Genomic DNA, 12462 nt, shown 5'->3' on the forward strand with positions numbered 1-12462 from the left:
ACGCCTTACGCCCATACCCGAGCCGTCCAGAATCTTGATTCACTAGCGAACTCTATGAGATAAGCTCTATGGGCAGCGTCGGGCGGCGCGAGTCGCAACAGCTTCGGCACTCTAGCCCTGCACGCTGGCAAAGCCGTCGCCGCTCGGGCACCTCTTGCCCTCGACGCCGTCGGCCGAGCGCATGTAGCACACCATGGCGTCGCGGCACGCCTGGCTGGCACACTGGCGCGCACGCGGCGAGTTGCGGCCCTGGCGCTCGCGGAAGGTGTCGACGAGCGCCGGCCGCGCCCACATCTCGTCCGTCAGCGCCGCCCAGAAGGTGGCGTTGAGCGGTGCAGAGGCCGGCCACTGGCCCGAAGCGAGCGGCACCTGGCCGCTGTAGTTGCCCGCCGCCGCGGAGGCGCTGAAGTTTGAGTATGCCTCGCGTGCCGAGTAGAGGTGGCGCCAGACGGGCCCGTGGTCGGTGCCCGGGAGCTCGGGGAAGGAGGAGACGTCGGCGTAGTACTGGCGGGCGTGCGCGTGAGCAAGCGTGCAGGCCATTCATGCTCAAGTCTCACCTCGTCGTAGTCGTGCACCTCCCACGTGCCCTCAGTGACAGTGTAGATGCGGAAGGCGCTGTTCACGTTGCTGCCGGGCGTGATGCTCGGCGCCATAAATGCCACGGCCTGCGCCTCGTGCGCCGGCGCCAGGGCCGTTGCATTCGACGTGGAATTGGCGGCCTGCGGGAAGAACACGCTGAATTGGTCCTCGTGCGTGTGGCCAAAGAAGATGTGCGCAATTGTCTTGGGCGAGAAGTGAGCGACAATGTGGTGGAAGAGCGTCGTCGGGTTGTCAAGACCGTTGCTACGTTCCTTGCATGTCAGCCGCACTCGCAGCAAGGGCCCCTGTGCAGACTCACCTGCCGTCCCAGCCGGTGAGCACGTGGCCCACGATCCACACACGCTCTCCGCGCTTCTCGGCGCCTTCGAGCTCGTGCGTGAGCCACTTGAGGTTGCCGCTGATGTCTGGCGCGCTCGAGTTGAGGTAGTTGTACACGTTGCCGCGGTACCAGAAGTCGGTGTTGAGCACCACGACGCGCAGGCCCTGGCGCGGCGACACGGAGAAGCCGCCGTAGTGGCGGCCGACCTGCTGCGCCTCGGCGTGCGTGAACCAGCCCTCGGCGACGAAGAGGCGGCGCAGGTTGAGCCAGTCGTAGGAGAACTGGCCGCGCGTGTCGTCGGGCAGGGAGGAGGGCGAGGCAAAGTCGGACGGCGCCGTGTCATGGTTGCCGATGGCCGAGAAGACGGGGCCAGAGCCGAGGAGCCGCTTGAAGACGTCGTACATGGCCTGCTGCGTGTAGCGCACGAGCTGATGCAGCGTCAGCGTTGAGCAGCGCCTACTCATGCATGCAGGCGGCTCACCTCGCGCGAGATGTGCCAGACGGCGTCGTGCGTGACCATGTCGCCGGTGTAGAGGCTCATGTCCACGGCCTTGCCGTTGACGTGCTTGACGGCCTCGAGCGCCGAGAGCGCGAGGGACCACGGCGAGTCGCACCTGGGAGGCGCCGTCAGCGGCAGTGGACGCGGCAGGCCGCAACAGCACCCACTTGTAGTTGCCCCAGTACACGGCCGTCTCGGAGACATTGGCCGCCGGCAGCGGCTGTTCGCGCGAGAGCGGCGGCGCGGCGGCGACGCTGCTGTTGAAGCTCTCGGCGCGGCAGCACTGGCCGCTGGTGCAGCGCGCCTCGGCGCCGACGAGGAAGCGCGGGTCGACGTGAATGTCCGAGAAGTGCAGCACACGCAGCGTCTTGCCGGGCGTGGCGGGCGAGCGCGGCGCCAGCTGCCGGCGCGTGAGGGCCGCGCGCTTCGAGGCGCCGCCGAACCAGGCGTCGAGGAAGGCGGCGTCAAAGACTCGCGGCGCCGGCAGCGGGCAGGCGCCCTTGGCGACGTAGTGGCACAGGTAGCATCCGTCGGCAGACGCCGACGTGAGGTTGGCGTAGCTCAGCACCTGCGTGTAGGACGCGCCAAGCGCCGCCGGGGCGTACGTGCGCCGGCACACGTCGGACAGCGCCAGGCCCGACGCCGTGCCGAGGAAGGCGAAGCGCTCGCACAGCGTCTGCAGCACGCCGGGCACGTGGTGCGGCGCCGAGCGAGCCAGCGTCTGGCCGAGCGCCAGCGCCGAGAGGCACGTCGCGCAGCTGTCGTTGCCCGTGTTGGCACGGATGAGCGACGTGAGGTTCGCGAGCACCGTCTCGGTCAGGTTCGCTGCCGGCGCCGACGAGGGGCGCGGAAAGACGGCGTCGCGCGACGGCGCGCCCTGCAGCGGGCATCAGCAGCGGTGCAGCATGCGTCGCGCCCTCGTCGACTCACCGTAATCTGCGCCGTGGCGAGCGCATCGCCGAACACGCGCGTGTGCGCCACGTCCGACACGGCGGGCCGCGGCACAGCCGTCATGTGTGCATCGGCAGGCGACAGGAAGTAGCTCTGCCACAGGCTCGTGGGGAAGGCCGACGGCGCCGCATAGTCGACGCTCTGGGGCGGCGCGACGGGCGAGGCGCGCGCCAGGAGCAGCCAGGCGAGCAGCGGGAGGAGCAGCAGCGGCGGGAGCATGGCGAGCAGCAGGCGGCGCTGGCGGTGCGGGTGCGGGCGTGAGGAGGGAGCAGCAGCGGCGACTGGGAGGAGCGCCGCCGCCTCGTCGTCGTCGCCCTCTTGAGCGGCGCGAGATGCGGCGGCCATCACCGGCGTGGTGAGGGAGCGGCAGCGCGATGACAGGGGCGGAGCAGCCGCGCGGCACCGCCGGCAAGTGACGCAGCCGCTGTGCCGCAGCCGCACACGACAGCGGCGAGCAAGACACCAGGAACGGCGAATAAGCTAGGCACGCGGCGAGCGAGGAGGGGCGAGAGGGAGGAAGGACCCGAGGCGGCATCGGCGCCGAGCGCACGTGGGCCGCCGGCTCGCTCCTCCTTAGCGCCGGCCATCTCGGCGCCCCAGGGGAGCGGCTCCGGGACTCGGGCACGGCGGTGTGGGGACGGCGATGTGGAGGCGCTCGTGTTTCGTGCCTGCCTCGAGGCCTTGGCTTGGCGGTGCTGCGCATCCTCGTCTGCTCCTCATCCACCACGGCAGTCCTTGCACTGCCCGTCCTGCGCTGCACCCTCGCATCGCCAGCCTCTGGCCACAGTACTCGCGCCGCCATGCGCCCGCCGCGCAGCCTCCCGCCGCTCACGCTCTTCCACGACCCCGCCTCGCCGCTCTCGCGCTCGCTGCTGGCGCGCCTGCCCGCGCTGCTCAGCCCGGCGTCGTCGGCCGCGCAGTCGCAGGCGCGCCTCGGGCCCGGCGAGGCGTACCTGCAGCGCGCGCGCGACGGCGAGACGCCGCTCGCCGAGCTCGAGGTGCGCAGCAAGCGCACCGAGCCGCCGACGGAGACGCAGTGGCGCCTGTGCGTGGCGCGTGTGGCGCGCATGTATGCGCAGCAGTGCTGACACCTTGCCGCAGCATCCGCCAGTACGCCTCGCAGGCCAGCAGCGCTGCGCCGCTTGCCGTCAGCGAGCACCTCGCTGCGCAGCATGAGGCAGCCGCCGAGGCGCCGCCCGCCGCGGCCGGCGACGGCGACACGCACAAGGCCGTGCAGGGCTCGCCCGCCAGCGAGCCCGACGGTAAGACGCGCGCGCGCCTCCTGAACGCCAAGCGCGAGCACGCCGAGCGCACCGCCATGGCCGCCAAGGGCGCAGAGCAGGCGCCGGCTGAGCAGCAGGCTGACGATGCCACGGCCGCCGCCGCCGCCGCCGAGGAGCTGCCGATCCGCCTGCGCGACGGCCCGCTGCTCGTGCACTGGGACGCCGGCCTCGTCGCCACCGACGAGCGCGGCGTCGAGCAGATCCTGCGCACGCTCGAGGGCGGCGGCCAGGCGCCGGCGCAGGCCAGCTGGTGTGTTGTTGCGTAGCCACGTCTGGCGTCAGTCAGCGCCGCCTAGGTCGTCCTCCGTCACCTGTCCGCATCGCCCAATGGTCATCCGTCACCTCTGTCAGCGCTTGCTTGCGGTCGTGATGGCGTGTGCGCTGGCCGGACGTCTGGTCAGCAGAGACTCACATTTCCCGCCTAGCCGTAGAGTCTAGCAGCCCTGAGGGGCATTACAGGCGATGCGCGTGCTCCACACCGTGTCGTCGGAGCGACTGCGTGCGCACTAGACTGCACTGACGCCTCCCAGTAGCGACGCAGATGCCAGAGCCGTGATGCACATTGCTGCGTCAGCAGCAGAGCACCCTGCCTGGAATAGTGCGCACAACTATTCACCAGCACGGCCAGCCCAACGCCGAGCGCTGTGCGGCCGAGTCATGGCCGCGGGGTGTGCGCGCCGCGCGGCGCGCTCGAGTCAGCGGCGGAATCTCGAACGCGCCGCGCCGCGGGCCGATGAGGCGTGGTGCAGGCAGCTTGATGCCCCGCGCCTCCACCTTCTCAACCCCATCCACACCGCACGCCCAGCATGGCCTCGCTGCTCGACACGGACCTGTACAAGCTGACGATGCAGGCGGCCGTGCTGCGTCACTTTCCCGACGCACACGTCGCCTACCGCTTCACCGACCGCGGCGCACTGCGCTTCCCGCCCGCGGCGCGCCAGGCGCTGCAGGCGGCCATCGCGCGCCTGGCGCAGCTGGCACTCAGCGACGCCGAGGCGCAGTGGCTGCGGCAGCAGTGCCCCTTTCTGCCCGCCAGCTACGTCGACTTTCTGCGCTCGTTCCGCTTCCGGCCCGCCGAGCAGGTGCGCCTCGACACCGACGCCGAGGGCAAGCTCAGCGTGCAGGTCATGGGCCTCTGGCGCGAGGTCATCCTGTACGAGGTGCCGCTCATGGCCGCCATCTGCGAGGTGTAGTGAGTGCACGGCGGCAGACGCTGCGTGGTGGCGTTGGTAGCTGTGTAGGGCAGGGCGTGGAGAGCGGCGCGGCAGGTGACGTTGGGCGGCTGTCTCGGCGGCGGACTCCCAGACTGACGGCTGCACCTGCACAGCTACACGCATGTGGACACGCAGTGGGACATGCGCGGACAACGAGGTAAGCTGCTGCGCTCATTGATGGTCAAAGCTGGCGGGCCGAGAGATGGCGCGCACCCCAAGGAAGGACCAGCTGGTGTGATGTGCTCAAATCACTCCAGCGCGAGCAAGAACAGCGGAACTACAGGCTCATGCCCTTGACGCAGCACGGGCGGAGCAGAAGGCTCGCACGCTGGCAGAAGCGGGCATTCGCTTCTCAGAGTTTGGCAGTGAGTGCACGCCTCGCCGCTCAGCACTGCTGCATGCTTATCGATGCGCCAGCTCGCCGTCGCCGCTCCTACGCAACGCACGTCGCCGTGCTCGAGGGCCTGATCCGCGGCGCAGCCGCAGGGCCAGGCGCGCTGATGGGCACCTCCAATGTCCACCTCGCACGGCTCTACAACCTTGTGCCCATCGGCACCGTCGCACACGAGTGGCCGATGGCCGTCGCTGCGCTGCGCGGCTACGACGGCGCAAACGTGACGGCGCTGCGCCTGTGGGAGCAGCTGTTCGCGCCGCCAGCCTTTGAGGCACAGTCGCCGGCGCACGACCTGCGTATCGCCCTCACGGACACGTTCAGCTCCGAGGTCTTCTTCCGCGACCTGATGGGCAGCGAGGAGGGCAAGCAGATCGCACGCAGCTGGCGTGGGTTGCGCCAGGACTCGTGAGTGGCTCTCGCCGTCGCCGCAGCCGCTTTGATCGTTGACGCGCTGCGAAGCGGCGACCCGGCGCACTTTGTGCGGCGCGCAAAAGAGGTGTACAATGCGCTGGGCGTCGACTCACGGCAGAAGTTCGTCGTCTTCTCCGACGGCTTGAACGTCGCGCGCTGCCTCGAGCTGCAGAAGGTGGCGCAGGATGTTGACATCGGCGCGAGCTTCGGTGCGTGCAGTCGCGTCGAGGCGCCCAATCCGCTCGCTCACGCTGGTCACAGGCATCGGCACGTCGCTTACAAACGACTTCGCCGCTGTCTCCTCGCCATCGCCCGAGGCTGACGTGGACTCGCTGGCGGGCCAAGACGACTCGGCCCCGCGGTCAAAGGCGCTCAACATCGTGCTCAAGCTGCACTCCATCGAGGGCCGCGCGTGCGTCAAGATCTCCGACGAGCTGTCGAAGAACTCGGGCGACCCGAGCGAGGTCGCGTGAGTGTGGCGTGCGCCCGACACGTGGAGCTGAGCTGACGCGCGGAGACCACAGAGCGGTGAAGCGGCGCTTCGGCATTGACGTGGCTGCCGATGCGACCGAGGACGCCTAGTGGGGCAGCCGGAGATGTGACAGATGCGATTGCTGCGTTGAGACTGTGACGTAGTGCGATGGAAGCTGGTGTAGGGTATCACGTGTGGAGAGATGTGGGAGAGGCGGGATCGAGGGGTCCGCAGGGAGGACGGACGAGGAGTAGAGAGAGGAGCCGGGAGCGCTTGGCGCTAGACGCGCCGGCGAGGTCCTAGCACCTGCACGCCCTGGATGGCGCGCTGCCCTAGCGCCCGCTCTTCTGCGCGCCAGCGCTCTGCCTCCTCCGGCAAGGGGAGCTTACGCGGCGAGGCCTGCTTGGCGCGCGTGTGGTCGCTCGTGGCAGCATCCGGCGGTGACGAGCCCGGGACCGCCGCGGCCTGCTCCGCGAGCCATGCGGCTGTGAAGTCGGGCGGTCCGCCGGGGACGCTCTGGGGCACTGGCAGCGACGTGTGCTTGCGGAACGCAGTGACGCGCTCCGGAAGATGCTGCGCACTTGCCCGCACTGGCTGAGGCTCGGGCGCCTTGGCTGCCGCGGCCGGCGTTGCCTGCGTCACCTGGGCACCGCTTCGCGCGAGCAAGCGTGCTTCGTCGATCGCTGCCTGCGCGTTCATGTCGGCGCCGTAGATGGTGCGCGAGCGTTTCGTGGCCCGCGAGCCCTCGGCCTCGGCGTCGAGCGATGCGATGAGCGCAGACGCACGAGCTGAGGCGGCGGCTGGATCGAGGCGTGCTCGTGGCGCCTGAGCTGCAGGCTCTCGCCGGGTCTTGGTGGCCATCGCGGCGGGAGACTCGGTCGCCGGCGTTCTAGGCTTGCTCGCCGCATTCGGCCGCGCAGGCGCCAGTGCCTTGCGTGCCTGCGGCAGACGCACCTTGTCGCTCGGCGCCAGCTGTGCAGTGGCAGCAGCGAGGGCCTCCTGCCGTCTACGCTTCGCGGCCCTCTGCGCATCTTCAGCCGTCTCCTCCTGGCGCGAGGTTTCGTACACCAGCCGCGCCGGCTTCGCAGGCCGCCGCACACTTGAAGCGGCGGGTGCCTGCGCCTGCTCGCTCAGAGGTCTCGCCTGCACTTGCGCCGGCCTGGCGGCACGCCGAGCACCCAGTCCGCCGGGCCTCGGGAACTCGCTGTCGGAGAGCTCCGCTGCGAGGTCGCGCTTGCTGTACACCAGGCCTGGCAGCGCTTGCGACGACGGCGGCGAATCGCTGATTACATTGCTGAAGCCAGAGAAGCGCGATTCGTCGTCGAGAATCGGACTGCTGCTGCGCAGCGAGTGCTGCAGGGCGACCGGCGACTCCCTGGGCTTGGCCGACTGCGACGCGGCCGCGTTCTTCTTGAGCTTCTCGACGCGCGACTTGAGCGCGGCGTTCTCGCGCTCGAGCTGCTGCTGCTCCTCTGCGTGCTTCTTCGTCATGCGCTCGAGGCGCGCCTGCATGACGCGCATCTGCTCGGCGAGCAGGTTGTTCTTGGCAAGCACGGCGTCCTTGTCCTTCTCGGCGTGCTCTGCAGTGCGGAGCGCCTCGGTGCGCTCCTTGGAAATGTCCGTCACAATCTGCTCTGCCTCATTGAGCTTCATGTTGGCCGCGGCGAGCATCCGGACCCGCTCGCTCTGCACCGAGTTCATCAGGTCCTTGACGCGTTCATGGTCTCGCGCGACGGCCTCGCGTTTGGCGTCCAGCTCCTTGTTCTGCTCGAGCCGCTGCTTCTCGTCCTTCTTGCGCTGCGCGTCTGCCGAGAGGACACGCGTCTCGAGTGCCTCTTCCCGCGCCTGCAGAGCGGTCTTCTTCTTCATGAGTTCGTGCCGGTCCCGCGCGAGGCCGTCGTGCGCATTGGAGAGGCCGTTGTTGGCGTCTATGAGCTCCTGCTCGCGCTCCTTGGCTCGCACAATCGCGGAGTCGAGCTCCTTGGCCACGCGCGACAGAGCAGTCAAGGCACGCTGCAATGCGTGTCAGCGACAGCATAGGCCCCGTAACGCAGCACGCTTACCTGCATCTTTGGGCGAGCCTCCTCGGTCTGGTCCCAGTTGCCCAGCACCTCCACCATCTCCTCGCCCGCGCGCGTGACGACGTTGAGGCGGATGCCGTGCACGCCCATCACAAACGCATTCGCCGAGTGGCGAAAGTCGAGCAGCTCGCTCAGCAGGTCCTCCTGCAGCTCGTGCGGCACGATGCTGTCGAAGGCGCTCGTGCCGCCATCCGCATCGCGCAGTGCGCCTAGGCCGCGCACCGCCTGCTCGCGGCGCTGCCGCCGCAGCGCCAGATAGCCGTCGACGTCGTCGAGCGAGTCGGGGTACAGGGCAATGATGCCCAACGGGCACTCCGTCTTGCACACGCCGCAGCGCTGGCGCGCCTCGCGCTGCGCGAACCACTGCTCCACGCACATGCGGTGGAAGAGGTGCCCTGCCAGGCGAAGGTGTCAGGACGTGGAGTGCAGGCGGCGCAGCGATTGCTGAACACATGCGCACGAGCTCGTGCAGGGCACTGGTCGACGGCGCAGTGCGGCGCTACATCCAAGCTGACACTAGTACTCACCGCATTGCAGCGCGACGGGCTGCTGGTCGCGCTCGCTGCCATAGTCGTCGAGGCAGGTGCTGCACGGCATGCCGCCGAGCCGCCTGCTGCCTCGCGGCGGGCCTCACGCGCCGAGCTGCGCCGGCCGGGGCTGTGCGCGTGGCCGCTAGCGATGCGGCACGCAGGTAAGGCAGCGCAGATGGCGCAGCTCTCGTGGCGCACAGAGGCGACGGCGGAGTGAGAGAGGGGAGCTGGTGGTCGGGAGGCAAGCTCGGCGGCGGGCAGCGCGCGTGTTGGGCCGGCACGCGTCGCGCTTTAGGCGGCACCTAACAGCCGTGGGAGCAGACGACGGGCGCTGCTCGCCCTCCTCTGCCCTTCGCGCCCGTTAGTGCACCGTACAGCTACATCTCTCTCAGTCTGGGCACATCGGACTTGCCAACGGGCTGTACTCATGAACTATGGGCGCTCACTTCATGCGTTCTAGACGCTACAGAGGAGTGCAGCTGTGGTCGGACTCCTCGGAGGCGGCAGTCGATGGCGCGTGCTGCGCGCACTCTCGCCGGCCGCGTGGTGCGGCTCGCGATGACGAGGTCGTATGCGAGCCTCTGCTGCTCAGATATGCCACTCAAGAAGGCTCTGTCTGATGATCATCTGCGTTGACTAATGCCTTGCGCCTGACTCGCCGGTAAGGATTCGACTGACACGCCCAACCTCCACGAGCAAGTGCGACGAGCATCCACCCATCTCTTCACACACGCTGGAGACGATCGCATCGATTTCAGGGCTTTGAGTCAGGAGTCTCATCTCGCCGGCGGGATGATGCTCATTCAGCTGGTTCTTGTTCATGATCGGAAGGAGGACGGAGCGTCTGAGGCAGCGACTGGTCGCGGTGGGTACGAGGTTTTGGGGCGAGTCTGTCCAGACAGTTCGGACAGCTCGGTGACTAGGTCGAGAGCGGGAGCGGACCGCGCTGGGCTGGCGCTTGCTGCGGTGCACGTGCTCGCGCGTCCGCCTCTGCCTTCGCTAGGATTTGGACGTAGTCGAAGAGGGCGACGCGCAGCCGTTCCGCTCCTTTGCGTAGAGGCATGATCTGCGTGACTTGCAGCGCCGTGACTCCGAACGGCGCAGGCTTGCGCTCCACGTAAGCGAGCTTGACCCGCAGATCCTTCACGTCTTGGCAGATGTCGTGCCATTGCTTCATGCTCGGCAGGCGTTGCGACGGACGAATCTTCTCGTTCTCCTCCTTGTCTTGCATGTCATGCAGGACTTTGTAAACGTCCTCCCAGTCTTGCTTGAAGTGCTGGAAGCAGTTCCATCGCTGCGCCCTCGAAAGGCGCTGAGAGCGCTGATGAACTCGAGGAGGCGCGCGCTTTTGCACGCGCTTTACGTTGGCCTCACGTGCTTCATCTGGTGCAAGGCAATCAGACGGTCTGGCTCCAGAATGTGCTGAGCCTGTGTTGAGCTCACCGGAGTCGTCAGAAGACGAGGCCTTTCGGCCAGAGCGAGCGGCCGGCATGTTCAAGGGTGACTTGTAGCTGACACGGTGATGGAGCTGACCTCGAGGCGCTCAGGCGCTCATGCCTTTCTTATATCTTGAGCCACAAAGGGCACGCGGGGGGACGCGGACGGACGCCAGCTCCTCTGCTTGCAGGCTGCAGGAAGCCAGACGCCTGCCGTGATTCATACGCTCTGGGCTCAGAGAGCCTCTGAGCCGCACTTCCGGGATGCAAACGTGCAAGGCAATTGACAATTGGCAACAAATTGGGCCCCACACACTAGCGAACTGGCGCTACGGAGCCTATATCAGCGGTTCTAGCGCTGAAGCCAGCAGGGGCATCGAGGGGCGCAGCAGAAGGACACTTCACCCCCGGCTTGTGGGGAGCAGGCAGCGCAAAGCGCATGATCCTGTGCGCTCGTGCATCGCTAGGGGCTGATGCGGCGCTAACGAGCAGCTTGCCCTCCGCAAGCACGTCCCTCTGCCCCTTCTTGACGTGCCCTTCAGTCGGCTTCGAAGTCCAAGCATCCGGCCTTGTTCCCTTCTCTGCAGTGTCAGAAGCCTCGAGTCGACTGCGCGCAACCATGCGAGCTCTGCTCTTGCAAGCCTGCGAGCTCTGCGCTGTTCCGGAGCGAGCGAGGAGGATGAACAAGAAGCGTTTGCAGCAGCGAAAGACGACCTCGGCGACCATGCCGCAGCGCCTCCATACCTGCCCGAGAGACATGGCCAGAGGCTAGCCTTCGTGAAAGAGCGAGAAGATGAGGGCTGCCAGCAAATGCACACTTCCCTCGCGGCCCGTTCGCAATCTGTGTCAGGCACTCAAGATCGCCAGTCGTTCTTTGAGAAGGCTCCGGATGGGGTGCTCCTGGAGAGCAGGTCTTCAATCCAAAGACCTGGCGACACTCGTGCGAGACGCCTTACAGCTCGCGCGAGACGCCGTCCCGCGACTGCAGTCCACGGCTCGCCTATCTGCGACTCGCGCCACGCTGCGGACCCTCGTGCCAGACCCGCTCCTTGACGCATCGCGATCGCTCACAGCAGCAGCAGTTAGGCCCTTTATTGATCCGTCTAAGTGACCAGCGCCGGGCGTTCTAGTGCGCACGTGCGCGCAGCATCTACTCGAGGATCTTCTTCTCGAGCACCTTGCCGGCGTCGTCGAGCTTGTAGACGATCGGCACGCCCGTGGCGAGCTCCGTGGCGACGATCTGCTCGCCGGTCAGGTTCTCGAGCTGCATAATCATGGCGCGCAGCGAGTTGCCGTGGCTGGAGGCAGGAAATGCTCGTCAGCAGCGCGCGGGCCGCTCGCAGGCCGCTGCGACTCACGCGGCGATCAGCACGTTCTTGCCCTCGAGCAGGAGCGGGCGGATGTTGGCCTCCCAGTAGGGCAGCACACGCTTGGCCGTCAGCTCGAGCGACTCTCCGCCCGGCGGCGGCACGTCGTACGAGCGGCGCCAGATGTGGACCTGAGCGGCATGCAGCGGTCAGACTTGCGCCGCCTCTCTGGACGCTGTCGTCCACACGCACCTGGTCCTCGCCGAACTTCTTGCGCGCATCGTCCTTGTTGAGGCCGGTGAGCTCGCCGTAGTCGCGCTCGTTGAGCGCCTGGTCGCGCGTGACGGAGATGTCCTCCTGGCCGATCTCCTTGAGGATGATGGCGAGCGTGTTCTGCGCACGCGAGAGGGCCGAGGTGAAGGCGACGCTGCGGGCGTGGTGTGAGCAGGGAGAGTATGGCCAAGCTCGGCAGAGCGGCACCGCCGGAGGGACAGGATCGACCGAGCAGCGAGCATGATTCTGAGTGACAGCACTCCCGTGCTTCCAGCATGGCACAGCCCAGGCCTACACCGCTCCACCCGCCCACCCTATCTCTGCGCCAAGCCGCGCCCACTCACTCGAAGTTCGTCTGTGCACACGCGCGTCAGCACCGCATCGCCAGCACTACCCGCAAGCCACTCACGTAGCCGGCCTTCTTGAGCTCCTGCGCGCCCTTGAGGGCCTCCTGCTTGCCGAGGTCGGTGAGGGCGGGGTCCTTCCAGCCGGTGAAGAGGTTGAGCTTGTTCCACTCGGACTGGCCGTGGCGCGTGAGGACGAGAGTTCCTGCGGTGGTGTGAGTGTGCGGCGTGCAGCAGTGCCGCTGCAGCAGCACGCACCGGTCGGCATGGTGGGCTGAGGATGTGGTGGTGTGGAGAGAAGCGAGGGAGCGAGGGCGCTGTGCTTCGTGCCTGTTCCCTGCGTTGGGG

At 67.7% G+C, this 12462-nt stretch overlaps 5 protein-coding genes across 5 annotated transcripts; 2 read left to right on the forward strand and 3 right to left on the reverse strand.

Moving 5' to 3' along the window:
- Positions 1-16: 16 nt before the first annotated feature.
- On the reverse strand, positions 17-2865 carry FA09DRAFT_332629 (Metallo-dependent phosphatase). Its single transcript, XM_025743539.1, has 6 exons — positions 2349-2865; positions 1586-2295; positions 1401-1533; positions 899-1347; positions 558-843; positions 17-504 (listed from the first exon to the last, which is right to left on the reverse strand). The coding sequence occupies exons 1-6, from the start codon at positions 2586-2588 to the stop codon at positions 112-114; spliced, it is 2211 nt and encodes a 736-aa protein (XP_025594990.1). The 5' UTR covers positions 2589-2865; the 3' UTR covers positions 17-111.
- Positions 2866-3169: 304 nt separating this feature from the next.
- FA09DRAFT_363386 (hypothetical protein) lies at positions 3170-4001 on the forward strand (the record flags this gene model as incomplete). Its single annotated transcript, XM_025745584.1, has 2 exons — positions 3170-3414; positions 3471-4001. The coding sequence occupies 2 exons, from the start codon at positions 3170-3172 to the stop codon at positions 3916-3918; spliced, it is 693 nt and encodes a 230-aa protein (XP_025594991.1). The 3' UTR covers positions 3919-4001.
- Positions 4002-4433: 432 nt separating this feature from the next.
- Positions 4434-6290, forward strand: FA09DRAFT_332631 (nicotinate phosphoribosyltransferase). Its single transcript, XM_025743540.1, has 7 exons — positions 4434-4844; positions 4980-5023; positions 5169-5231; positions 5284-5665; positions 5720-5880; positions 5933-6140; positions 6196-6290. Exons 1-7 carry the CDS (start codon positions 4459-4461, stop codon positions 6251-6253), a joined length of 1302 nt encoding a protein of 433 aa, XP_025594992.1. The 5' UTR covers positions 4434-4458; the 3' UTR covers positions 6254-6290.
- On the reverse strand, positions 6268-8757 carry FA09DRAFT_332632 (hypothetical protein). The gene is made up of 2 exons (XM_025743541.1): positions 8207-8757; positions 6268-8156 (listed from the first exon to the last, which is right to left on the reverse strand). Exons 1-2 carry the CDS (start codon positions 8600-8602, stop codon positions 6423-6425), a joined length of 2130 nt encoding a protein of 709 aa, XP_025594993.1. The 5' UTR covers positions 8603-8757; the 3' UTR covers positions 6268-6422.
- Positions 8758-11340: 2583 nt separating this feature from the next.
- On the reverse strand, positions 11341-12382 carry FA09DRAFT_341699 (phosphoglycerate mutase; the record flags this gene model as incomplete). Its single annotated transcript, XM_025744483.1, has 6 exons — positions 11341-11488; positions 11549-11688; positions 11750-11924; positions 12115-12125; positions 12180-12319; positions 12373-12382. 6 exons carry the CDS (start codon positions 12380-12382, stop codon positions 11341-11343), a joined length of 624 nt encoding a protein of 207 aa, XP_025594994.1.
- Between the last annotated feature and the right edge of the window lie 80 nt (positions 12383-12462).

This window comes from Tilletiopsis washingtonensis, assembly GCF_003144115.1.
Source record: "Tilletiopsis washingtonensis strain MCA 4186 unplaced genomic scaffold FA09scaffold_27, whole genome shotgun sequence".
In the NCBI taxonomy this organism is placed as follows: domain Eukaryota; kingdom Fungi; phylum Basidiomycota; class Exobasidiomycetes; order Entylomatales; genus Tilletiopsis; species Tilletiopsis washingtonensis.